Here is a 27976-nt window from a genome sequence, read left to right on the forward strand (position 1 = left end):
CATATATATTGATCGCATCGACATATTTTCAAGTCATTAGTTTTACTTCGTTCTTCATCTGACGCTAAGGTAAGAACAGTCACGTTAATTTGTACGAGCAAACCTAAGCGACAAAGGGAAGTAAATAAATTACTGTATACGTTAAAAAAATATAATTTGTATAACGATGAAATAAAGTAATAATCGCAATAGCTAAAATACTAATGTATATTATTCACGCTATTTATATTTATATTCTAGATTTCTTCAGCTTTTTGCTTTCTAATATTAAAATTTTGTTTGAAAACATATCTGAAGTTGAATTACCGTAGTATACTCCGGTCCAGTAGAGTCAGATATTTTCCCTTTTACGACGGAAGCTACCGTTAAAAAGGGATTATCCCGAACCGCTAACAAAGATGAGAAAAATAAAGAAAAGTTAATTTCTATAATATCGACGTATTCCTCACCCGATGAGATTCAATCGGTCTAAAAAAATGTTAGGAATATTTCTTATTCGAACTAATAGGTCGCATTTGTTGTCCGTGTAATTTACTCGCACGCTCGTAAAATTATTAAGTAAACAGTCTTTTACGAGAAAACTTTTTATCAAACATTTACGGTATCCGTCACTTCAAGTCTGAAAAGGAGTCGCCATCGAGGGGCAGACTCCCCAAACCGCTATCCAGATTGCCGTTGCTTTCTGAAGGGAAAAATCGAATTATTCAAACTATTCTTTATAGAACTTATTACGCTTTCAGGAACGAATATAAAGTAATGTCGTCAGATTCAGACACCGTGGCCCTTCTGTACACACTACTAGCCGTAAAATCCCCCCGAATTGAAACATTTGAACCGCTTTTTCAAAAAAATTCTTCTTCTAGGACGGTAAAAATTTAACGGGATTAAAATATTTTTGGTTTTCTTCTCCCACCGGCATTGTATAATTCGTAGTTTGATTCCAGCGTCTATTAAGGACCCTCTAGTACCCCTAAGATTAACACTGAAATGTTAATATGCATGCAAACTATGTTTTCTTCCGCTTCTGTGTGCCAATAAAAGCAAAATTTTGTCGATGTTTTCACTTAATTTAAAAAAAAAACATAGATAATAATAAGGAGTGCGTAAAATAGTTATTGTATTCGATTACAGAACTCCTTTCTTAATAAGTTATCGCGACTGTGTTGTTAGTTTAAATTTATCTTAATCGAGGTAAGGATAGGCTCGCTGAAGCGGATGTGAAAAAAATTTCTGTGAATTACACTTTTCTGCAATTTTATAATTAAGATTACAAAAAACGGTTTTTAACACTCACCCGGCGATGTATAATTATATATTATTTTTTCTAAAGCTAAAAAAATAATGTAAGTCGGTCGTTTACAAATACAATAGACGCGAACGATGTTAAAGTAACAAAAATTTACGCAGCGTTTACGGTAGGTTGGTAACATTTTTTTCTGTTATAACATCTCCTGTACGTTTACTTGTTTTAGATGAGGTTTCTTTTAATTCTTTTGATTTCAACGATAGCGGCATCTTACGCTGTAAATTCTAAAGAAAGAGAAGAAGAAATTGAAGGAGATAATAAACAAACTTCGGCTCAGTGGGCTCTTCTTGTCGCCGGTTCTTCTGGATGGTGGAATTATAGACACCAGGTATTTATGTTTTAGAGAAAAAAAAAATCAGAATACACTAAAATGTAAATTAACGATATAAAAACGTTGTAGATTCATCTAAACTGTAAAATAGTAATTTACTTGTTGAAAATATTTCGATAGATCCGGCACGAGAAATCTGGACGTTTAGTTCTCGTTAGATTAACGCGTTAGGATCAGCCTGGCGATCGTTCTTACCAAGTTGACTTCCTATGTGAATTTTACGCTCTTCCTGTGAACAAATTCTACAGGACAATTTACACGCTTTGTTAGTGAGATTTCGCACCTCCTTACAGTAATCGGGAAGAGTGACATCCAGGATGCAAGTACTCTTCATTTCTCCAAAATTGTAACAGAATGTCTTTGATTTTTAACGAGTCTACAAAAATATTCCTTGATTAATCTATAAATATACTTCAGTTATAAAAAAACAAAATTAGTTATGGAATTTACATAATTAAATGTAACAATTAGGAATTAGTGTATATTATATATATATCATTTTAAGAAAATTACTTTTAATTTATAACTGTTTATTGCAAATAAATATATATATATATTTTTTTTTTGAAAATTCAAATTATCATTAACATATTGACCACTGTGTTAATAAGATTTAATATTAAACAAAATATAAACCACGTAAACACAGTAATCGGATAAGTTAAATTTACCATATTAACGCCAATAATTGATTTTCACACGAGTTCTGTCTATTGTACACGTAAAGAACTTTCGGTAATATTTGAAAACGTTTGTCCACATTACTAAACGAAGAAATGGACAAATGCGATTTAGTATATTACGATCTTAATAATGAAATTCGATGGGGTTCAATAAAAATTGTATCGCATCGCGTACAATTATAGTGAATACGCTTTTAATATAGAGGCTTGAGAATAACGAGTATATTCCTCGCAAAGAATTCCATATTTAGGAATTTATTATCCCTAATTATAGTCGTTTTAAATTATAATTTGTTAAAATGTTTTGTTATGTTGTTTTAGGCTGATATTAGTCACGCGTACCACATCCTTCTGAACCGTGGAATTCCAGCATCAAATATCATTGTGATGATGTACGATGATGTCGCACATGATTCGCAGTAAGTTTTCTCTATAACTTTCTTAAAATAAAACGAATTTAAAAAATATTCTTGTAGATGTGCATCCTACATTAATTTAATATTAATAATCCGACTCTTGGATGGAGATTGGAATCGCAAAATAACTCGAATTTTGTTCAAACCTTGTAAAACTCAAACGTTTCATCGTTAATAGTAAATCTAACGCTAAACCGCACACGTGCTTTTTTTTAAATCTTCAGAATTCATTTTAACATATCGTTTCTGTTAAGAACAGAGAGAGTTTTGAGAAGTACTCCTGTCAAACGTGTAAGATGATGTATAATTAACATTAATTCTTGTAAAAGTTGTTAATGAAAATAAAAACAACATTATATAACGGTTTCACCGGAGAGTAGCAAAAAAACCTGAAATTAATAATTCACAATTTTTTACCTTTTTCTAATTTACGGCACAGCTCTATAAATCGCATACTATGTTTTTTATACGTTAATTCGTATCGTGTTACCGGCACGAATAACTAAATAAATATACAAAAAAAGGACGGCAAACTAATAAATCACAGACTTACAGACGATGAAATTCAAGTGTAAACCGGTTAAGCAGATGTTACCGAGAAATTGATTTAATCTGATAAAACTGTTCCAGAGTGATAACGGATATGGCAAAATCGAAGGAAGAAATTTGTAGACAAAAATCTGAAGGAAATGTTTTCTATATTTCAGTTCATTTTTCACGCTGCATTTAAAAACCGAATGAATAATCGGTAAGGTAAAAATAAAATAATTCTTAAGTTTAAAATTACAAAATCGATTATTACTTAATTTGTTTATCTTCTTAATGAATTTTTCTTTTTTCAAATGTAACTTTGACCGACTTAAGACACGATGAACTATACGTAAAAAATAACTCTTCCGATTTTAGAAACGTAATATTAATTTTGTTTTGCAGAAATAAACTTTAGTCTGATCGCTTAATTCGTTTTCAGTAATCCTCAACCGGGTAAACTTATAAACAAACCGGACGGACCAGATGTCTATGGAGGAGTTAAAATTGATTACAAAGGATCAGTAAGTAATAATATTTCATTTAAAATACATGACGGTGTAGCGTTAATAATCTAGTTAGTATTCAGTATAAAGTATAAGTAGAAGGAGGAAGTAATGTCATTATTACGGATTACATCCGGGTTTACCACGCTAATATTCTAATATAAAAGATTTTGGTAAATAACCAAGAAAAATAACAATACATACATATAATAATAATATTTTTACGTATGGGACATGTTATATATATATATATATATATATATATATATATAATGTGTGACTCATAACCACGCCAGCAAAAACTAATAAATAACTGATAACTGATAATTAATAACTGATAAATTAATGAAAATTTGTATACATGTTCTTCTTACATATAAGAAGAACATGGTATAAGCGCACACTCGGTGAGAAATAAGAAAGGAATTTTTGAAATTCCGAGCTTAAAGATTTTTTTTTAACCTGGGACCACCGTTCGGTATTGCTTCAGAGAATGAGGCGTGAACGGCAATTTTTTTAGCGTGTAAAAATACCATTCCCGACCGGCATTCGAACCCGGGACCTGCAAATGAAAGGCCGAGACGCCGAAATGGAAGCCGGGACAGTTTAAAGGGTTGAAATGAAGTAACAATAAAATTTACTATTTAATTTTTAATTTCTTTGTAACAAATGAAGATACCATCTTGATTTTTGGTGTGTGTAATCTTCATGTGCATATCTATAAAGACCGATTACAAGATTTTTGAAATTTGATCTTGAAAGGGGTAAAAACATGTTGAACAATGATCGCAAAATTTCCCCGTTTCTTACTATACTAAAAGACTTATTCGCCGGTCTTTAATTGCAAATACTCTTCGGATAAATATTAAAAAACCGTTTTCGGGTTTTTTGAATTGATTTTTTTAAGGGGTACGTTATTGTATAGCACGGCGGATTAACCAACACAGCCACTGCCCCTGCCTCCGGTTACTAGACTTAAAAAAATAAATTAAACAAAAATTGACCTCGACAATAAACAAATGGCACAGGCAGAGCTGCGATAGGGATGTTAGTATATATATATATATATATATATATATATATATATATATATATATAGAGAGAGAGAGAGAGAGAGAGAGAGAGAGAGAGAGAGAGAGAGTATAGATCATACGAGGAATGAGTACATGTGCTACTCAAAGAATAAAAAATCTGATGTGGACACCACATGATTTTTTTGTATGCCTATCAAATTACATATACACATTTTTTCTGGTAAAAATTTGCTTAGCATTTTATTATATTAGTTTATATATTAATTTTGTTTCACGTCGCTCAATTAGAATGAGAACGTGTCGGATCCGTAACCGTGCACGCATCGGTTGGAATCCGACTTGATATACAAATATTTTTTTTAATTTAAATATGTTTATTTATTAATAAAAAAAATAATAACATTCGGACATCTGGGAATAATCTATGCAATATTAGCAATCGGTATTTTAGGATTTATTGTATGAGCACACCACATATTTACTGTAGGTATAGATATTGACACACGAGCATATTTTACCTCTGCAACTATAATTATTGCAGTACCAACAGGAATTAAAATCTTTAGATGAATAGCCACTATACAAGGAATAACAAAAAAAAAATCACCCCAAATAATTTGATCTATAGGATTTGTTTTTCACCTCCCCACATTCAACCAGAATGATACTTTTTATTCGCATATGCAATTCTACGATCAATCCCTAGAAAACTGGGAGGAGTAGTAGCACTAATAATATCAATTATAATTATTATATCAATACCATTTTCAATAAAAATAAAATTTCAAACAAGATCATTCTACCCAATAAATAAAATAATATTTTGAATCATAGTAAATACATTTATTCTACTTACATGAATTGGAGCACGTTTTTTTTTTTTTTTTTTTTTTTTTAACCTCTGTAGGAAAAATTTTTGAATTAAAAAGAAAAGTAGGTAAAATTTTATTTCGCTAATAACTTTTGGTTTTTTTGCGTATTTTTTTTACTTCATTTTACGAAGTATAGAAAGTATTGCGATCGCGAAAAATTTCGATTTTCAGATTACAATGGAAATATCCATTTTGACCATCCCCGAATCTATTTTGACTAGTTTCGGCGTGACGTCTGTACGTATCTCCCTACCGCAAATACCATTAGCCGCAGGATGTTGAAATTTTGGATTTAGGACTGTTGTAACACTTAATTGTACACCTCCCGTTTTGATTGCAATCTACTGGAACAAAAGCGTCCAAAAAAGCCCAAAATCCCAAAATATTTGGATTTTTTACTTTTTCTTAACCGCAGTAATAAACCTTCATCGAAAAGTTTTCAACGACATATCATAAGCGGTACTTATTTTCATCGGTTCCTGAGTTACAGGCAAATAAAATTTTAATTAATGAAATATTTGGATCTTACAAGAGGAAGGCATATCGGTTCGAATCAGACTTATCTCCTTCTTACGTTTAACTTTTTGTTAATTTATTTTTTTAACTTGTTTTTTAAAATTTAAATATATTGATTTATTAATAATTATTAACCGGCTATTGTAAAGAAAAATAATAATAAGAATAATAATAAAAAAATCAGAAGTTATTAGCGAAATAAAATCTTATGTACTTTTAAAAATGCGTGTATGTAATTTAATAGGCATTATTACATATGTGTATATGCGTTAGATTTGGTGAAACATCTGATTATTTAATATTAATTGAAAATTATAATTTAGAATCGCATTATTTTTGGATTTTCTAGTTTAATTTCTGTTTAATTTTATTTAATTATTTTGGAATTTCCGTTTGATTTTATCTACATTAAAGTTAACTACAGAGCGACTGAAAAATAAACCCTCACAAGAACAACATATTCACTGAGGCGTGCTCGATCTTTAATAAATTGCAAAATAATTATGGTATTTCAGTTAATTACTCCTCACGTATTGTCGGTCAATACTCTCCCTAAGTCGGAGTTGAACATCATATTGTTCATTTTTTTTTGTTGCCGATCATTTAATCGCTAATCCTTCTGAACTTAATTTGCGTAAACGTTCTCTAGTTTTCAAATTTTCTCTCTTTATATTCATCAACTTGTCTTGAACCTTTTATTCTTTCTTCGGTCTTAACATCACCTTCTGTTAATGTTTTTATTGTTTCTTTGGTTTTAACTTTCTTTCCTCTTTATATTTATCGTCTTCTCTTGTTCTTAACATTTTCTTTTTCTTCGTATTCATCTTCTTGTCGTATTTTAAAAATATATTTCTTCGTCTTTTCTTTCTTTTTCCTGTGCGATTGTTTGTTTTTCATTTTGATTATTCGGTTTAATTTTTTATTATTAACTTTTATTTATACGACACACCAGAAATCAGAAGCTTTTTTTAATCGGCAACTGACGAAGATACGAATAATACCGAAATAAAAATACGCGTAATAAAGGGACTTTTACTCTAACCGTGTATTTCATGTAAGATTGTCGAATTAATAAAAACTAATATTTCAGCGAACGAATAACCGTCCACTTTATTAAACGATGGGAGGATCGTATCTCGCTTTCAAATAAACTGAATTTAAATGAAGCGCAGAAAAAACGGGTGTATACATAATTTAATAGGCGTACAAGGAAGTCATGTGTTGTCCACATCAGATTTTTTAAATAATAAAAGCCCTGAATTTTTAACTCCGGTTCAATGCGCATATAAATACGTACTAAAATAATTTTCACTAATAATTTTTGAACGGCGATTTATTTTGTAGTCGTATTCTTATTTTCTTCGAGCTAAAAATTTATTTTGAAACTTTACATTTAACGATAAGACTAAATTTTTTAGGTAAGTTAAGGCGGTAACAAAATGTAAAATAACAAAAAACTAAAAGCAAGAAACTATTTAAGAAACAAATAAAAATTCTAAATTTAATTACCGTAATAATTTTTGGTAAATTTTGTTAGCGTCAACCCTTACGTCAAGCCTGTTTAGAATCTACCATCTTTTAGCCTACCGAATAAAGAATCTGAGATTTTACACTTTTTTTTTACACGTTTATGATACATAGTTACTTAAACTTTTGTTCGATAACGAAAGATTATCGAACGCTTAAAGAACGATTAAAGATCGCTTTATTTCTGGATTTATTTCATTCTAGAGAATTAAAACGATGGCCGCATCGTTTTAATGCCTTCTGAAAAAAAAAACAAGGCGAATGTTTCTCTTCTTTTTATTCTTCATAGTCATCATAATTTGGTTCAGTAGATAGCACGAGTTAGCTCGTGCTATCGTTCGCTACATATTCTGTAGCGAATACGTCATCACGTGTAGGCGATTTCATCGCTTCAAATTCATAAATTCATCGTCAATTGCTAAGCGGTCAAAAAAATTTGTACTTTTCATGCGATCTGGTAAATCTAACTTACATCAAAATCAAATAAACAAATTAATTTGGCTTATAGCCGTTGAAACCGATACTTTTACGATAAATCCTGCGCGTTTGAAGAAGTTAGCTGTAGACATCGATAACTCTTTCCCGCGTGTTTGATGTCATTTCAACCGGACTATAAAAAGTTCAAACATTCACACCTAAAATAATCTCATTTGTTTTTTTTTTCACTGCGGGATAAATAAGATTTTATTATAGAACGAAAATATACGGAATAAAAAAATAAAACCGTTTGCTAAATCCTGCAGTGTAATGATGACAATTACAGCAGAGTGTAAGGATTAGGTGACAAGGAGAGGCACGATTCATTCCGTATTTAATCAAACGTAAATAATAAACAATTTTTACAACACGTTAGTCTTCCCCAAGGAAGACTAACGTGTTGTAAAGATACTTATCTTCATCAAAATGAAGAAAAGTATTTTCCGTGTTCATGTGTAGGATTAAGTCGGTGTTGCCAGTATTATAAGTACAGTTTGTTTGCTTTAATAGAAGTTATATTTTTAAGTTATATATATATATATATACTTTTAGAATAAGTTATAAATAAGAAGCCGATGATCGTGAAACTAATTAATCGTTTTGTTTGCGTTTTTAAAATATTCTAAAATTTTCAAATCAATTTTTGCGCATAAGCATCGAGTTTACATAATGAATTAATCGTACAACGGTAAATTCAAAATCTTCCTGGCGATTAAATACAGGATTACATCACAACCCGATATCATTTTTTAAGGAATGAACCGATGTACGAGTATTTAAACATTGAAAATAGGGTACGCAAGAAAAGAGAAAATAATGGCTTGATGATGATATTCAAGTTACGGAACCGAATTTTACTATCTGTAATGTCCGATTTGGAGGAAAATTATTTGAAATGTTTTCCATTTGAAAGGTTCCTCTAAAAAGATTTAAAAACCGCCAGATCTATTAAATTTCAATTATAAAAATATACTACCTTAGAAAAAAATTACTAATTAAGAATAACAGGGTATCTAATCCTGGTTTAAATTCAAATTTACATAGAAAAAAAAAATTTATTATATAAATTTCACCTAAATACAAAATATTAAAACCAAATAAGACTAAATTCTAAAAAAATTAACTTGAACCTGAGGAATAATTGCAAATGCTGGCACAACATTTTTTGGTTCTAAAAAATATAACTTAAATTAAAAAATTAAATTAAAAAACCTTAATTATTTTAAAATAGTTATTTTCAAATTGATATTTTTTGCGATTAAAATGTCAAACTCGCTTTAGCGGATTCACACAACAATCTAAGACTTATCGGTTAAAGAGTTAAAAATTAATTAATCGATAATAAGCAATCGCTTTGGAATTGTAATAGTAAATATATTATTTCAGGACGTAACACCTAAGAATTTCTTAAACATTCTGAGCGGCAACAAGTCAGCACTTACCGGCATCGGCACTGGGAGAGTAATCGAGAGGTAAGTTGCATTGCATTTCTTTTTTATATTTTCAATTTTAACAAAAAGAAACTCATCCGAGTAAATCTTTAACAAATTATTTCAGGATATCTATTAAAAAAATGAACACGTAATTTTTGCTTTTATCGAAGAAAACCGTATGATTTTTACGATCGGATTCTGTATCTATGAAATCTATAGGGGTTCACAAACTGATAAATCAATTTTAAATTTGAAACTTAATTTAACTGTTGTATGCAAATCGCCATATATATAGAACACAGATGAAGAACTTGATATCTTATACGCTACTATTAAGTTCTTTTTTGTTTGTATAGTTCGGTCGAGCCCAGTTTGTGCTAAAAGAAGCCGGTCGCCGATCAGAAAAAATGTAATTCTGAATCGACGCTTAGAAAATACTTGTGAATTAGCGACTGACGCGTTCTCGAATTACTCGGTTAAATCCAAATTCGCATTCGCATTGTTAACATTTAATTTGGTATAATCAGCCGGCATAGCGTCGGTAATCGATTTTAACTTTTAGCTTAGTCTTGAAAGTTTCCTTTTTTAAAATTCTGTTATAAGTTCTTCAAAATCTCTCAGGAAGCATTCAGCAATAAGGTTAGAATATTTCTTTTTCTTTAGTAACAAACGAGTTTAGTATTACGATTTAACAAGCGGTAATATATTTTTTCTTTGTTACCGTGATTCTCGGACGAAAGGGTTATGCGTTACGATAAAGTGTGACGACAGAAAAATGTTAAAATTTAAGTAAAACAAAAACCCTCTTCGTAACGCTAAAGTAAATAATAACTTGTATAGCAAATTAATTTACGTAAGATTTTTTACTTTAGGATTTCAGATAAGAGGTCATTACGTCTTGTGTATTGTACGCGAGTGGATTTGCATTTGCTACTTTAACAGTTTTAACGATTATTCTGTATTACGTGTAAAGGGACACAAATTTGTATACATTTGGATAGTCGACAGACATCGCGTTAATTTATCTAAAGTAAATAATAATTGTACAGTCGGTTCAAGAATACTGCGCATATGTTCAGATCAAACCTAAACGTTTCAAGTTACGGAGACTTCTTAGAGAAACAGGTACGATGAAATCAAAATTACCTAAGCCGATCGACATTTGCAAGAAATGCATATACTAAAGAAAAAGAAATACCGTATACTCTGCAATCATCAACTGCTAGAAGCACCAGACGGCTATCATATCTTTAATTTTTCACAAGCAAGCATGCGGTGACCATTATGGAAGCAAAAATTGTACTCCTTCCGTTCCGTTTGCTTAAGAAACGTACTTCACGATAAACGGAACCGATGCGGGTACAAGTTACGCGTGATTGTACACAAACTCATGTCTCTTGTAAAATTAGAGGTTATTTAAATAACCTATTATTCGGTCGAAGCAAACTAGAATAACGGCCCCGTGTTATCACACCGTCGTATCGTTACCTCGAGTCAAATAAAGTCATCGGATTATTCTACATGTATCGACGCGCAATAACTAAGAAATCACAACGTTTGAACTGAACATCAACTGACATACGTCTTAATACTCGCTTCAGTTTAGAATCGGCATCGCTCTTGTAGTCCTGATTCTAACGACACGCTTGATAACCGTGGATTCAACAAACCGAATGCTTCATACAACAAAATAGCAGCCTCGTCGAATTACTACTCTGAAAACATTACCGCCTTTAATTGTAAATAAAATTTTCATAATAAATCATTTTACGATAAAGTTATTGTAATTTTTAATTTCTTGAAATTACATTTTTTTCTATTTTACGCGTTTTGAGGCTAATAATCAAATTCGGTTCAATAATTTTTAAACATTATGAAGTAGATATTTATTTTTGTTCTGTTTAAAACTGAAACGTTTTGGTCGAAAATATTTAAATTTTGCTGATCGCAGCGGTACTGGAATTTAATGTTTTCCATATGATAATCTGTAGCGAATTAACGTGTTTGTATTATTCTGAATCGTAGTAGAATTTTAGAATCCCGTGTTAGTTTTATATAGACTTTATCTATATAAATTTTCATACGTATAAATTTTCTTTGAAATATTTTTACTTATTAATCGGCAAATTTGCAATTTAATTTTTGATAAACCTAAAAAGCTCTCTTTAACGACCCGATTTTTGCATTTTTCAACACTGGAAATATCGATTACGCAATTCTGGGACTTGTATCGTTTTATTTTTCAGGTTAATAACATATTAACCCGTTAAATTTCCCCCTTTTTTGTTCCCGAGAATTTCAGTATGACTTCATCCCTGGAGCATTAGTCAGGACAAAATATTAAACTAGTAGAAGTTGAAAACTCGATGTTTCTGAATGTATTTTGTCAATAAGATTCATTATCTTATAATAATGTTCGAATCAGTTCCTCGATGGAATGGAATGGAACGGAATGCAAAGTTGGCAGGAGTCTATTACTCCCTACTTTATCGCAGAACCTGGACAGAGTCCCTTGCTGCTGGATCATTCTAATCGGGCTTGTTTTTAAAAGGGTTATTTTTTTAATCTCGGATCTAATTTTTCAAGTTTTGTCTATTATTATTTTAGTAAATTTAAGACGGATTTAATTGCATTCCAATCCGTTGTTAAACCGGCGTTATCGAACCCATTTCACGGGCCGACCGCGGAAGGCTAGGCTTATAAAGCCTGTCCTCCTGACGTAATTCCCCTTCAGACCGTCCACTGAAGTCCTTTCGGTGCTAACTCTTTAATAGGCTAGCAGGAATACGCCACAACGGGGCACTAGCTATAAGGAGGGAGCGATGCGTCCCCTTTTCCGGAGGAGTCGCAATCGCTGGGATATTTTGTCTTACTGTAAGTTTTTTTAAATTTAGACCGCGTTTTTGTTTTATGCGCGACTTACCGTGTTTGACGTCTTCAAACTATATAACTCGCGAAAACTTTTCACTCGCGACCCCGGAAACGCGTGTGACGCACTATTCCGTTTATGGCTCATGCGATATGGAGGCCCCTAAGCCTGGTTTGTCGATTTTCGGCTACCGCACCGCACCATCACGGTGGTTCGTCCAGTCAGTTCCTCAAGTATCGCTTTAAAATTTTGCATCGCATTAAAGTCTCCGATCGTAAAAAAAATGTTATTAAAAGAAAGTTCGGTAAGGAAAAATGAGAACCCGTAAAGAAATAAATTTCCGTCGTAAAATTAGTCGGTCGTATTCTAATCCGCTTTATTTCCTTCAACTTGGAATGTTAATAACAGATACTGTTAAACATAATCTTATGAGCGGTTGGCCTGAGCCTGCACCGCACTACACCTCCTACGTATCATTATCTCTTCGGGCTGTGGAGTCGCCTATTGTTCATAAGCTGAACAGATTAGGAATAGAAAATAAGACAAAAAATGTACATGCATTCACATGTACTTACATAAAGTCCATATTTTTATAAAAACTATAAGAAACAAAAAAAAACAATCGAATATGAATACAGTATAATTTTTCATCTCGTTTTTTTTTAATTCTTCTAATATAAGTAAATTTTTCTCTAACATTTATGACTTTATTTGTTTCAGCGGTTCAAAAGATAACGTGTTTGTAAATTTTGCCGATCACGGTGGTACTGGAGTTTTATGTTTTCCATCTGATCATCTCAGTGCTAGCGAGTTATTTAAAACTTTAGAATCGTTAACCGCAAAAAAGAAGTACGGTAAGGTAAGTAGGAATTCTATAATATAAATGCGTTTAATTAATTTTTTTAGCTAAAATGGAATTTTAGTTTTACTCGCCATCATTTTTTTTTAAATTTCTCAAGATGTTTAAGTTTCTGGAAAAACTTTAATAATTTACGTAATTTCATGACACAAAATGTTTATAAATAAATGTAATAAAATATTTTTTTATACTAATAAATAAAAAAACAAAATAGTTCAATAGCCGATGACAAATATAATTTATAAAATTCTATCGGTCATAGCTGATAGAGGACTATGTTACAAAGACGAATTTTAGAGATAATTATATTTTCGTTTGATTTTTTGATGACGCGCCAAAAGAAAAGAATTGTCAGTCTGTTACTAATTCCAGGGTGGAGTGATACAGTGAGGGGAATCACCCCCCTCGCTGACCCGCTGCGCCACTGTCGCGCTGTCTCTCTGTTAAACACGAACAACAGAACGGCCAGCTGTCTTCCTTCGCGTCTGATTGGCTACCGTCGGACAGTACTGATCACGCCATGGTACAATTCAAATACAACCACTAACGTAACGGTCATCACTTTTAAACGAGTAACAAAATTAATAGCATCACTATTTCTTATATAGACGTTCGATATAATTAAATTAAATCAAGATTTGTAGATCATTTTATATCTATTATTACATTTTATTTAAAATAATAATTAATCTCCCTTAATTTTAATATTTAAAAAAAAATATATTACGATTAAATTTATCAGTTTTGTAAAGTAATTTACAAAAAAAAAAAAAAAAGATTCTAATATTACATACTAACAGATAAAATTTTTCCAGTTTACAATTCGACCGACATTCAGTTCGTCACTTACTTTTATTTCAAATTTTAATAAAGCGTATAAAAAAGGCAATTCTAACCGAAATTTGAACACAGAAGTTTCTGTCTACCTATACTACCTGCAATTCTGGTATCTTTTGCCATAACGTTATACATTACTATTATTTTTGTTTTTACTCTTTATTCTAGTAAATACAAGTTTAAAATTATAATTTATTACCGATAAATTTCAAACATTTTAAAATACGAAATTTAATATTTCACAAGCGAATAAAAACGAAATACTAAATACCGTAAGAATTTGGTAAGAAAACATACTTATTTACAGAATAAGATTATCAGAATAAGAGTCGCTCTTGCAAAGTAATCTAACATCACAGCCTCTCTTTAACCTCACTCTGTCCCTGAGAGAGCGAAAATTCTCTAAACCCTCTCTCTCTCATTCTCTCTGTGGGTGCGTGTGCGCGCGTAAATTTTTAGGGGTATAAAGATCGTTTAATTTCTTACCGAAGATGCATTATACTGCATAATAATTTCGTTATCGGATCTAACTTCTGAAGGGTGCTTTCAATTTCCAACCTCCAGGATATTTATGCCTAACCGTAGTTCTGTTAAAGATTATAAGGAATAAATATAGCCAAATCAAATTTAATTCGAATCTCTGACATATTTTTTTTATATATGTGTATCGATTCTATGAAATTATTTCCTAAGTACAAAAATTATATTTCTCACTGTAACAGGAGAGTAATCCCGTCTAAATTTTTTAAACGTGCAAGTTGATCGTCGCATCGAATTTACAAACTTTATTAAGACTTTTAGTGAAGAAATTATTTTATCATAAATAATGTTTTTAAAAAGATAATTTTATAAAATGTAAACTATATATTTTATATTTGCGTATTTTTACTTTATATTTTAATCTGTGTAATCAAATATATATATATATATATATATATATATATATATATATATATATATATATATATACACAAGATGATTTAGGAGGAAAGATAAATAATTTAGGAACCGATTTTAGAGTTTGAAATTAAGAAGGGTTCAAACAAACATATGTCCGAAAACAGTTTGTAATCGAGTTACGGCTAGCAAATTCTTTAAAAAGAATTAGGAAGAAACCGTTTCCCGTTAGATTCTTTACTTAGCTAACATATGTTGTCGCGTAACAAAGTACTAACCTACTGAAACGGAAATGATGTTCAGTCGTACAAATGAGTCCTTCACTTCTTTCACCTCAACGAAGGCTGTATATACCGAACATCATTACTATCAGAGAAAGCAATTCTTATTGGTACCTCCTATACAAGAGACGGTTTATATTTATCACAATCGCAAGAAAGAATGCGAGAAATTAATGGATTCTTTCTTCAGGAAACGATGAATTATACACAGACTCCAGTCTGTGTGGAATGTATAGTAATTAAGTCTATATCAGATAGTTATTCTACCGATATAATTATTTATTTCTTAAAAGCACTTTTACAAAATTAATAACAAAAGTTATCGTAATCATTTTTTTTCATAAAATAATCAACAGTTTTGTAAAAAAAAATCGAACTAGCGAGTTACAAATTAAACATTTTAATTGCTTGAAAAAAGCGTATAAGGGCAGATAAATGTGAAGAATACAGAACAATTAGTTTAACTAGTCGTGCATCAAAAATTTTAACTAGAATTCTATACAGAAGAATTGAGAGGAGAGTAGAGGAAGTGTTAGGAGAAGACCGATTTGGTTTCAGGAAAAGTATAGGGATAAGGGAAGCAATTTTAGGCCTCAGATTAATAGTAGAAAAAAGATTAAAGAAAAACAAACCAACATACTTGGCGTTTATAGACCTAGAAAAGGCTTTCGATAACGTAGACTGGAATAAAATGTTCAGCATTTAAAAAAAATTAGGGTTCAAATACAGAGATAGAAGAACAATTGTTAACAGCAACAATAACAATTGAATAACATAAGAAAGAAGCCCTAATAAAAAAGGGAGTCCGACAAGGATGTTCCCTTTCTCCGTTACTTTTTAATCTTTACATGGAACTAGCAGTTAATGATGTTAAAGAACAATTTAGATCCGGAGTAAAAGTACAAGGTGAATAGATAAAGATGCTACGATTTGATGATGATATAGTAATTCTAGCCGAGAGTAAAAAGGATTTAGAAGAAACAATGAACGGCATAGATGAAGTCCTACGCAAGAACTATCGGGTGAAAATAAACAAGAACAAAACAAAAGTAATGAAATGTAGTAGAAATAACAAAGATGGACCGCTGAATGTGAAAATAGGAGGAGAAAAGATTATGGAGGTAGAAGAATTTTGTTATTTGGGAAGTAAAATTACTAAAGATGGACGAAGCAGGAGCGATATAAAATGCCGAATAGCACAAGCTTCACTAACGAGCCTTCAGTAAGAAATATAATTTGTTTACATCAAAAATTAATTTAAATGTCAGGAAAAATTTTTGAAAGTGTATGTTTGGGGTGTCGCTTTATATGGAAGTGAAACTTGGACTATCGGAGTATCTGAGAAGAAAAGATTAGAAGCTTTTGAAATGCGGTGCTATAGGAGAATGTTAAAAATCAGATGGGTGGATAAAGTGACAAATGAAGAGGTATTGCGGCAAATAGATGAAGAAAGAAGCATTAGGAAAAATATAGTTAAAAGAAGAGACAGACTTATAGGCCACATACTAAGGCATCCTGGAATAGTCGCTTTAATATTGGAAGGACAGGTAGAAGGGAAAAATTGGAAAAAAGGAACGTAACCAACGAAACCCAAACGGTAATGATAAGCTTTTCAGTTATTTCGTTTTACCTAATATTCAATTTACGGATATAATTTACACTCGCAATATTTATAACTGCACTTGGACATAAAAAAAAAATAGTGAAAGTCCGTTTATAATTTTTTCTTTTTTACTAAATACTCCTATTATTTGTAATATAAAAACAACAGTTTAAAATACATAATAGTGTAATTAAAAATAAAAATCATATCTCGACAGATTAGTGTCATAGAAAGTAGCGTGCTTGCTTGCTACACCAAAGGTGTCGGGTTCGATTCTCTGTCAGGGGATCTGAATACAATTTTACAACTTAGATCATATCGTATTTAATAACTAATCAGCAAAGAAAAGAGAGAAAAAAAACAGGAACATCTGTTTAATGTAGGTAATAAAAAGCAGACTACTGTATTTCACAACACGCGGGCGAACACAAACACGCTAACATACATTTAGTATGAATTTAATTCAAAAATTATATTTAGAGAACACAAAGTAATTTATAGTTATAATTTTTCGCGTCTCATTTCATTTTTATAATCGATTTTGTCACCTCGGTAACGCGGTAGAGACTGACTGATATACTGAAAGTCACGGATTTGATTCTCGATTTGGACACCGGATCACAGTTTGTTTAGCCAGGTTTTTTACATTTAAAAAATAAGAGTAAACTGAGAGTCTCGGGTTCAGTTCTCGGTTTAGAATTAGTATTTTCTCAATAATTACATACGTATAATGCTTATGAGAAAACGTAAAGTTGCATTTTTTAAAAATATTTTTAAATTGTTTAATTATTTTTTTAATTTACTAAAAATCACATCCTATAAAATTTCACACTTTTCACTTTCTATCGCGTGTGTTTTTTTATTTCGATTATTTCGGGGTCGATTCTCGATTTTAAAAATACTTATTTAGGTATCACCTATTAAAAAAAGAATGACAAGTTGAAAGTCGCGATTTCGATTCTCGGTTTCAGCACAAAATTACGTACTTAATGTTAATAAATATTAAAAAACGTTAACAGTATACTTGAACACTCAGAACACAGTTTTATATTATTTAACAGTTTCGTTCAAAAGTACTGTGCATAAAATTAAAAAAAAAAAAAAGAAGTAAAATAAAAAGGCCGGAGGGTGTGAGAAAGTAATGAACCGAACGGCTTTATTTTATTCAGTATTGTAAATTCGTTAGTTATGAATTTTGTTAAAATGCGCTTTACGCACATGCGCGTGTACGGGACGGCAGCCTGCAGTTTAACCTTGGACACAGCTGTTGTTGGATAGAGAAGGTTAATAACCTCTCATAGCAACAGGATTGTAGACAGCACGTAGCCGAGTTATCTCGCACTAAATTAAAATAATATTTTTAACCATTCTTTTTTTTATTAATTTATTTTACTCGAATTGACAACATACAAACAAAGTATATACATTTTTTTCTTTTCGTCAGAGCCAACCGTTACGTATTACTTAACAGAATGACATGAAATGATAATTTTGTCGCGTGTGAAAATGCCATGCCTGACCGGGATTCGTACCCGGGACTTCAGGATAAAAGGCCAAGACATTACCATTCACGCCACGGATGCCGCAAACGTTACTTACTACTCAAGCATTTTTTTTACATTATTTTTTTTTCACGTTTGAATTTTGATAAAAATGTAAGATAATACCAAGCGTAAACGGAAATCGAACCCAGAATTATTTACTGTACAAAAGGAAGGAATTCAGATGAAATGTCACCCTCAATGTTTTAACAATATATATGAGTAAGAGTTATATAAAAATAATGTGTGTGTGCGCGCGCGCGTCCTCCATTATTCTTTAATTACGCAACAGCCTCAAAATTTAACAAAATATTTTTTGTACAACGCGGTTCCACTCTTTTGATTTCATCGACCCAAAAATGTAAGGGAAGATTATTTTTTTTACAGAAATTTTACTGCATTAGAAACTGTCAGGTCAATTGAGGCGGTTAACAGTCAACAGATAGATAATACGTTTTACAATGGCAACAGGACGCAATTTTCTGTTTATTTTTTTAGTACTACCATTCCGGTTGACAAAAAATGTACATTTCATTTTACTTTATCAGATTAAATGTATCACGTAACTGACTTATATCCGAAAGGTTCTGGATACGAATCCCGTTAATTTTTTACGTACGATAATATTCATCTACTTCACTGTCATATTAAAAAAAAAAACAAGAATTTTAAGTTTGGTCATTGAGCCTGTAGTGGTTAAACGAAGAAATAAGCATCGATTTATATAATATAAAAATAGAAATTTGTTAAACAGCGCTATGTACGGAATCCAGTCAGTTTTCCCTTTCTTATTGGACGTGAATACATTCGCATAAGAAACTTTATCGAGTTGCATTTTTTCTTTACTGTCTATCCGAACTCGAGATACTAATTTTTATATAAAAATAACAAAATGGCCGACAGGGGGAGAAAGAAGGAAAAATCGTAATTTTTTCAAAGGATATTTTTTGTTTACGAAAATGTATAGCCAGCCCACCATCTTAGAAACACTATACATATATATATATATCAACTTTTGAAAAACTACAAAGCAAGCGGAGAAGACCAGCTTTTCGCAGAACTCTGGAAACACTCATCAGTTTATTCAGTCAAAACTTCCCTACATCTATGCCTCGTGAAAATATGGAACGAAGAAAAACTTCCAGAACACTGGACCACAGCCCTCATCCATCCATTACATAAAAAAGGGGATAAAACTAATCCTGAAAACTACAGAGGCATATCTCTCCTGGATTGCACATACAAAATCCTGTCGAGAATCAATACAACCGATGCAAAGACCAACTTGAACTGAAACTTGGGGAATACCAAGGGGCATTTAGGCCATGGAGAGGTTGCCCGGAGCAAATAATATCCCTAAAACTTATGATGGACTTATATAAAAGACGGAAAAAACAACTAATAATCACCTTCGTCGACTTTAAAAGGGCCTATGATTGTATACACAGACCATCCATGCTGAATATTCTGAGAAACCTGGGCCTTCACCCTAAACTCGTAAACATGATAAAATTAACTTTAACCGATACCCAGTCCAGAGTGAAATTCAGAGGTGAACTCTGTCAACCCTTCTACATAAAAACTGGATTGAGGCAAGGAGACGGCCTCTCACCACTCCTTTTTAACTGCGCCCTTGAATTTGTCATGAGAAAATGGTATGAAATAAATCCCAAAAATATAAAAACGGGTAGTAAGAAAAACTCCATCGCACTAAATCGCCTAGGATTTGCAGATGACCTCGCTCTTTTAGCAAATAATATTCAAGAAGCCAAAACACAAATCATGAGCCTTCAAAACCTAGCACAAAAGATAGGGCTTCATATCTCTTTCGAAAAAACTGAACTAATGGCCGTAGATCCTCTGGTAATAGAGCGCATTACGGTAAACGATCAGAAAATTAAAATAGTAAAACAATTTAAATATCTAGGGGAAAAACTTATAATTTAAATGAAAAAGTGACATGGCAAAACAGGACAAATAAAATGATTAAATCCCAAAAATTAACTCGGTGAACATATAACAAAAAATGCCTTTCTGCTAAAACAAAACTTAAACATTATAAAACTGTAGTACAGCCAGACGTCACCTACGGAAGCGAGACACTTTTCAAAATCACTCAGAAAAACCGAATTGAAAAAATTCTGAAAATAGAGAGGAGAATTGTCAGAACGTGTATCGATAAAAAAACACCAAAAAGAAGGCCGATGGTGGATTGTGCCAAATGAGGTGGTGTATCGAGAAATAGAGCCTGTTACTGATACTATGCGAAAAAAAAGAATCTCTTTCTTCGGTCATCTCATAAGGACACCGAAAACAAGACCGTCAAGAAATATCATTGAAAAGCTCTGGTTCCAAAAGCTAGAAGTAGGATGGATCAAAGAAATTAGAGAAGATATGAAAGAATTGGGAATTTCCCTGACCGACCTACAGAATAAAACTGGAAAAATTACAAAGCTAAAAGATAAAAGCATTAGATTTAAACAAAAGACAGACAAACGACAAAATACAACGAAGAGGGTGTTTACGGATGAAGAAAAGAAAGCAAGATCTGAACGGATGAAGAAATACTGGGCAGCTCGAAAGAGTAAAATAGCACGCTTTTCTCAGAAAAGATCCAACTAAAATTGATTTAAGTGGTCCCATGGCCGTAAAAGCATAATAATAATAATAATATATATATATATATATATATATATATATATATATATATATATATATATATATATATATCTGCATTCCTTTGTCTTTTATCTGGACGTTTGTTGGTTCCTATTAAGTTTGGCATCTTTCATAGATGTACTTAAAAATTCCTTACTTCTTATTAAGATTTTCATAGTGTGCCTGCATCTTCAGTCGGTATAACTGAGAAACAGATTTCATATTACTTAAGGAAAATCTGTTGTTTCTGTCAAATTTAATCCGATTTCCTACCGCGACGGTAATAGTTTGAACTTATAAAAACTGTTACTGCGTTTGAAAGATTCACCCTTATATTTCATTATGCAAAAACTACTATAAGTTAATCGAGTAAAAGCAACCGATAGATATTTAATTTTCTAAGCGTTTGGCACCGTCGGTATTAACACAATTTGAATAAGTCAATGTTTCCACTTACCGACAATTTTCAGCGTACGTGTTCTAGCGCTTTCGGAGTCACTTCTCCATCAACAGGGATTTTATTGAAGTTGTTAATTAAATATTCACGCGTATAAGTTCTTTATGTGCAATAGTATACTATTGTATATTAGTCGTAAACATCTTATGGACCTAACATCTTATGTTACACTCTTATCGATGTAAAAATTATTATATTATTTGGCGATCGATTATTATGAACGTAACGATTTAATTATAATTATACATTAATTATAATTATACATTATTATAATTATACATAGAGAATTTTTTAAAGTAGCCGATGATGGAGAAGCGACATCGAAAGCGAAAGGACACGTACATTGAAAATTGTCGGTAAGTGGAAACATTTATAGATGTTTATCTATAAAATGTTATAAGTATGGAAATTTTAATAAAATTAAGTAGAACGATAAAGATTTAACAGCTGTAACTTGGATTCGTTTTGTTTTACAGTTGGTTCTTTACATCGAAGCTTGTGAAGCCGGATCAATGTTCGACAATCTTCTGCCGCAAAACACTAAAAGTAATTATTAAACTTTTCTTTTTTCTGACTTAAATTTGTGGACGTACAGTAACGTCAAGTGATTTTAATTCTTTACGTTAAGAGATAGTAGTAAAATAAGAACAGTAATACAAGTTAATATTTATTCCTCGCTTAATACGATTCCTTTTTTTGCAAAATATTTCAGTTTTGGCAAGCACAGCATCGGCGGCTGATGAATCATCCTGGGGATGGTACTGCGATTACAAAAATTATCCTTGCTTGGGAGATTTATACAGCATCAACTGGATGGAGCATTTAGATTCTGTAAGTAAACCGACTTTCCGAGTGCGATATAAAATGATGATGCACAAGCCTTAAGAAAGTCGGAATTAAAAATTTTAAAAACTTTTGTTTACGATTAAGATAAACCTGTCGATTTTGTTAATTTTTAAGTATCGTGTCATCTAATTAAGAAACTCTTAAGAAGCATGGCATTTATTTAATAAAAGTAAAGTTATATCGTCAGCGTATTTTTAATTTTGTTACTTGTTAATACAAACCTTCTTTAAATATGTCGACAGAATAACTTGAAGAATAACATAACGTGAAATTATTCACCGTATTTCTTATTTATTTGTCTGTAATACAGGCTGCTTTGCTTGAACAAATCTTTTGCCTAGTGAATATTTACTTCTTATACGATTGATTTTCTTTTCGTTATCGGCCATCGATAACTCTTCTACGGTTTAAAATAAAAAAATAAATTTATTACCTCAAAAATGGAGTGAGGTAACATAGACTGTTATTCGTAATAAAATAAATAAATATAACAGAAAATTTATGTTTTTAAATTTGAAAATGGTGATCGCATCAATTTTTAAACGATTAATATCTCTGTAAATGTTATTTTTGTCCGATTAGTATTTACTATTAGACAAAACTTAAATATTTTATCGTTTAAGCGACACCCTTTCTGTTATAATAAGTTTTTATACGACCGAGATACGGTAGGGAAAAAAGTACTTTAGTACAGCTTTAAATTTTCTCCGATCAGGAAAAACTCTTATATAATGGTAGACGGTGCTTTTAAAAGAATCACTGAAAAAATTTGATTCCATATTGTTTTTAAATAGTTATATTTGTATAAGTATAGATTTCCAAAAATTAGGAATCGGTTTGAATATAATGTTTTTTCTGTATTTCTTTTCTATATTTTGGACTGGAAGAACAATACTCATATTAAAACTTCATCGGCGTATGGAAATAATATGCTAGATGATAATGATAACAATTTAACGATGCTGACACGTTACGGTCGGTATAACTGAGAAACAGATTTCGTATTACTTAAAGAAAATCTGTTGTTTCTGTCAAATTTAATCCGATTTCCTACCGCGACGGTAATAGTTTGAACTTATAAAAACTGTTACTGCGTTTGAAAGATTCACCCTTATATTTCATTATGCAAAAACTACTATAAGTTAATCGAGTAAAAGCAACCGATTGATATTTAATTTTCTAAGCGTTTGGCACCGTCGGTATTAACACAATTTGAATAAATAATGTTTCCACTTACCGACTATTTTCAGCGTGTGTTCTAGCGCTTTCGGAGTCACTTCTCCATCAACAGGGATACATGTTAAAAACATATAACATATTAAAACACGTTAAGATGTAACGCGTTAAAACATCTAGTTAATTTTTTTTTAATACAATTTAAACCGTTCTTATTTATTATCGATAAATATTTTCATCATTGAAAATCTAAATATGAAAAATCTGTAATAAATTCAATTTTTTTTCCAGAAAATCCCACCTAAGGAAAATCTTTTTGATCAGTATCAGAAAATTAGAACTTTAACCAAAAAGAGTCATGTGAATCTGTACGGAGATTATAAAATCGGACCGAACAACGTGAAGAATTTCATCGGACCTAAAAGTAGTTCTTTCGATGACAGTGAAAATACCAGTTTGAAAAATAACAGAGAAGACGTAAGTAATTTAAATTTACAAGATTTAAACGTTTTATTGTATCGAATGAAAAATAAGTTAGATCGTAAACATTTTTTTATTTATTTAGGATATTACACGCATTTATTTTTAGAATTATTTACATAGTAATTTCCCAAAGAAAATTTTTTCTGAACGAACTGTACAGAGGTTATGAATTTTGCTTCATTAAAAAAAAACCTTAGAAACGTTCGGTTGACTATAGTTAAACCAAATTTGACTTTATACAAACGAGAAGTGCATTAAGAGAATTGTAAAAGTGCGGCCTAGTGATTACTTAATCATCATTTATTATTTCATATACAAGGGCTGTTATTTTTTTCAACTACCGATCGTGCATCTAAGTACGTATCACGTTTAGAGCGTGGAATTTTCATAATTTTAAATTTCCTACAATTAACAAAAAATACAATTTATAAATCTGTAAATCTTATAGAACTGGTTATTCTCAAACCGTAAAAAAGGACCTAAACGTCGACTAAAGTTATTTAATTTCTTTTATCGCGTAAACATAAGATTAAATTTTGCACTCTGTCTTGGTAAAATAAATTGTTTTATTTAATACAAACAAATTTATATGTATATATATTTTCATTCTTGATTATTCATCGTTACATCTTATGATTGTTAACGGTATTTCTCACAAGCAAACTTAGTCATTTACATCCTAATAATTCAATTACGCATTGAAATCTTAAGGGCATTAGGATCTTAAAATAGTAAAAGGATATAAAGTAAGAATTAATTTTTAAATATTGGAGGCGCGTTTGATAAACTGATGTTTGTGAATCGCCAAGTGATCATCAAGTTATATATATCTACTGCTAAATCGGTTTGTCCGAGTAAATTCATACTGCAGGCAGTCAGCAATTATTCATTCATCTTGGTGTCCGCGTTTAAAAAAAAGGGAATTATATTTAATATGGATGGTACATTTTTTTCAGGATAGCGGAGTTCCTAGCCGTGATGTAGCGTTGCAATGGATTAAACGTATGGCAGAAAACGCACCCTCTGAAGAAGAGAGAAAGAAATATAAACAGATGGCCGATGACATTGAAAATGTAATTATTACAATCTTTTACAGACATAATTAAAACATATGGCGATTTCTTTGCCAAGGCTAAGGATCGCTTTTCATGTTCGTTTCTAAATTAAAAATACCGTTCTGTTTTGATTTTGTGTTTTATCGGTTATTCTCTTTTTTTTTAAATTTAATGTCCTTTCGTAAAACAAATACTTTATCGGTTTTAGATCGGTTTAGTTTACAGGAATAAGGTTTTTCAGAAGAATTTCCAAGGATTTAATTATCTGCTTTTATCAGCACCGGGTTCTGTATTGAAATTTTGAGATTACTGTAGTTTTTAAAAAAGATTTGATATACGGTTTTATAGATTTAATATATAGTAAAAAATATATAGTTTATTCCCGTATTTGTTTTCATTAACGGGCAAAACATAACGTTAGTTGATAAAAACGTTTTGATAATTTCTGAAAAAATGGTAAAGTAAATTTAAACCTGCATTATGAATGTCGTATAATTTTTTTATAAAATTTAGACATTTCTGAATATTTTCTCAAAAATCGAGTTATTTTTGGAATTTTCTCAAAACCAATACGGAAGTTAAGGAAACATAAGGATTGTTTAAAGTAAACCGAACCGCTAAATGTACAATTGAATGAGGTAAGAGATATATCAAATATAAATATCTGATGTTCAATTTTGGCGTCGTTGTCCCTCAAATCCAACCGCTCATAATATTTATTCTGATATTATAGCATTTATTTTTTTAATTATTCTCTTAAAAAAATGTTATATTTTTGATCGTATATGTTATTTAATCGATGTTAATGCTCATTAGAAATGAAAAAAATTGCAAAGCCATTTTTTAATAACGGGTCTGTGAAGACGATCAAAGTCAAACAATACCGGGAGCATTTCTATTTTACTCGGTTGATCGTAATTACCTTAATTGAAATTAGCCGATTTCAGACTCGGTTTAAAATTTATTTAAAAATCAGAATTTAATACCAGTAATAATAATTATAATTCTTTCGTTGTTTTACAGAAACGTAAATTAGTTGACACAACCGTTCATCAAATACTGAAGAAGGTTACCGGGAAAGATGACGACTTATTACATTCTCTGGAATATGATCACCTATATCTTAAGTTGGAGATGCTTGAATGCTACGAACAAATATATCGAACTTTTAGCAAACAATGTTTTAACTTGAATAAGGTACGCAAAGATAAAATAATGTTTCTGTGTTTAAAAAAATCCAAGAAAGTTTTAAATTTAAAAGAATTAACGAATTAGATTACCGTGTGCTAAAACAAATAAATAATTCAAAAATGTGATTTCACCGTGAATTTTTATATCTACGATCGGTTTTAAAACAGAATCTTTGCAGCGGCTATTAAAGTTAATAATCTTTTGTGTTTCTTTGTCGACATGCAATCCATCTAACTTGCATCGGTACAAATTTTTGTGCGAGGGAAATGAAAATTATTAGCGTATCTTTTTTATTACGGTATATATTTTTGTTTAAGACAGATCGTTATCGCTGATGATATTTAGTACGGTTTAGAACATATAAAGTGAAAGAAAAACAAACTGAAAAATTTATTCTTTATCGAATATTTCTAGCGAGTTTCTAGTCTGAAAATTCAACGAGTTTCTTTTAAAGTAAAATTTTTAATCGCTCGCCTCATTCGTTTTCAGTTCTTTTTATTTATAATAATTTAATGAGAACTTTTCTTGCGATCGATCCTTTGTCGTATCGATAAGTTTTAATTCAAATTTGCAAACGTTATGAAAGAGGACAAATGTTTTCTTCCTGCATTTTAAAGTTATTAATAAACATTTATCTGATGAAGTAATTAAGCGCTTTGAAAGTGCTTATAAAGTCGCATACATAAGTTTCCGATGCGTAAATAAACTTTATTGACGTTTATTATATCTGTATAATAAACAAATACTATCGTACTTCACGGAACGCAAATGAAACAGACTGTTGGTAAAACAATTTTTTTCAGATACTAGGTTTAATATATGCTCGGTAACATTACGGTCGCACAAGGGAAATACAGATAACGAAGATTAAATTTAACGAATAGAAAATGTTCACCTAAAACGACGATTATTCTCAATCCGTTCACGTAAACCGTGAATGGATTTATTTATTTCATTAATTATATTTATTTCACATTCTAGACTTATTATTGTACGACATTCTTCTGTTCTTTATAAGCAGAACGATGAGAATAGGTTTCGATTGTAAAATGAAATATTACTTATTTCATAAAAACGAATGAATCGCAAAGATCAGTGATATATATTGAATTCGTTAAAAATATATCTGTCGAGAGAGAATGGAGAGCACACACTTAACTTGCAGTAACTGTTTTATTGCGGTGTCAGAGAGGTTAATAAATGCATTTCCTAGCCCGCTTTAAAAGTTCAGTTTGAATTGTTAATCCGGTGACTTTTCTTATCTCAGTCGTGGATGTTACACGATTAACACTGTTTTTGTTTGTTTCAGAATCAATATATCCTTCGACATTTCTATAAATTTGCTAACATTTGCCTCCTGGGTTCATCAAATTATCAAGCAAAGACCGTAGCAGCGATTAATGAAATATGTAACCACGATTTCCCAGCAATAATTGGAACTCTATGATAACTACATATTAATAAATCATTATTTTATATAATAGATTTTATTTTAGCTTTATTTTAAGTAAAGCTAAGTCACACACACGCATATATATATATATATGCTATTTTTGGTAAATAAATGTTCTAATATCTTAACAACAAATAAAAA

The 27976-nt window shown here is 31.0% G+C and overlaps 1 protein-coding gene across 1 annotated transcript; it reads left to right on the top strand.

The window, feature by feature from the left end:
- LOC142324604 (legumain-like) lies at positions 1-27976 on the top strand. The gene is made up of 12 exons (XM_075365452.1): positions 1-69; positions 1473-1634; positions 2642-2739; positions 3707-3788; positions 9583-9668; positions 13219-13357; positions 22108-22177; positions 22344-22462; positions 23945-24130; positions 25093-25209; positions 26215-26388; positions 27692-27976. The coding sequence occupies exons 2-12, from the start codon at positions 1473-1475 to the stop codon at positions 27827-27829; spliced, it is 1371 nt and encodes a 456-aa protein (XP_075221567.1). The 5' UTR covers positions 1-69; the 3' UTR covers positions 27830-27976.

The sequence above is a fragment of the Lycorma delicatula genome, chromosome 5 (assembly GCF_047948215.1).
Source record: "Lycorma delicatula isolate Av1 chromosome 5, ASM4794821v1, whole genome shotgun sequence".
Lineage (NCBI taxonomy): Eukaryota > Metazoa > Arthropoda > Insecta > Hemiptera > Fulgoridae > Lycorma > Lycorma delicatula.

Bases quoted from the DNA above. Each gene is read 5' to 3' on its own strand.
- LOC142324604 (XM_075365452.1), top strand. From the start codon at position 1,473: ATGAGGTTTCTTTTAATTCTTTTGATTTCAACGATAGCGGCATCTTAC. The intron at 24,131-25,092 runs GTAAGTAATTTA...CATTTTTTTCAG, and splicing joins TGAAAAATAACAGAGAAGAC to GATAGCGGAGTTCCTAGCCG. The intron at 25,210-26,214 runs GTAATTATTACA...GTTGTTTTACAG, and splicing joins TGGCCGATGACATTGAAAAT to AAACGTAAATTAGTTGACAC.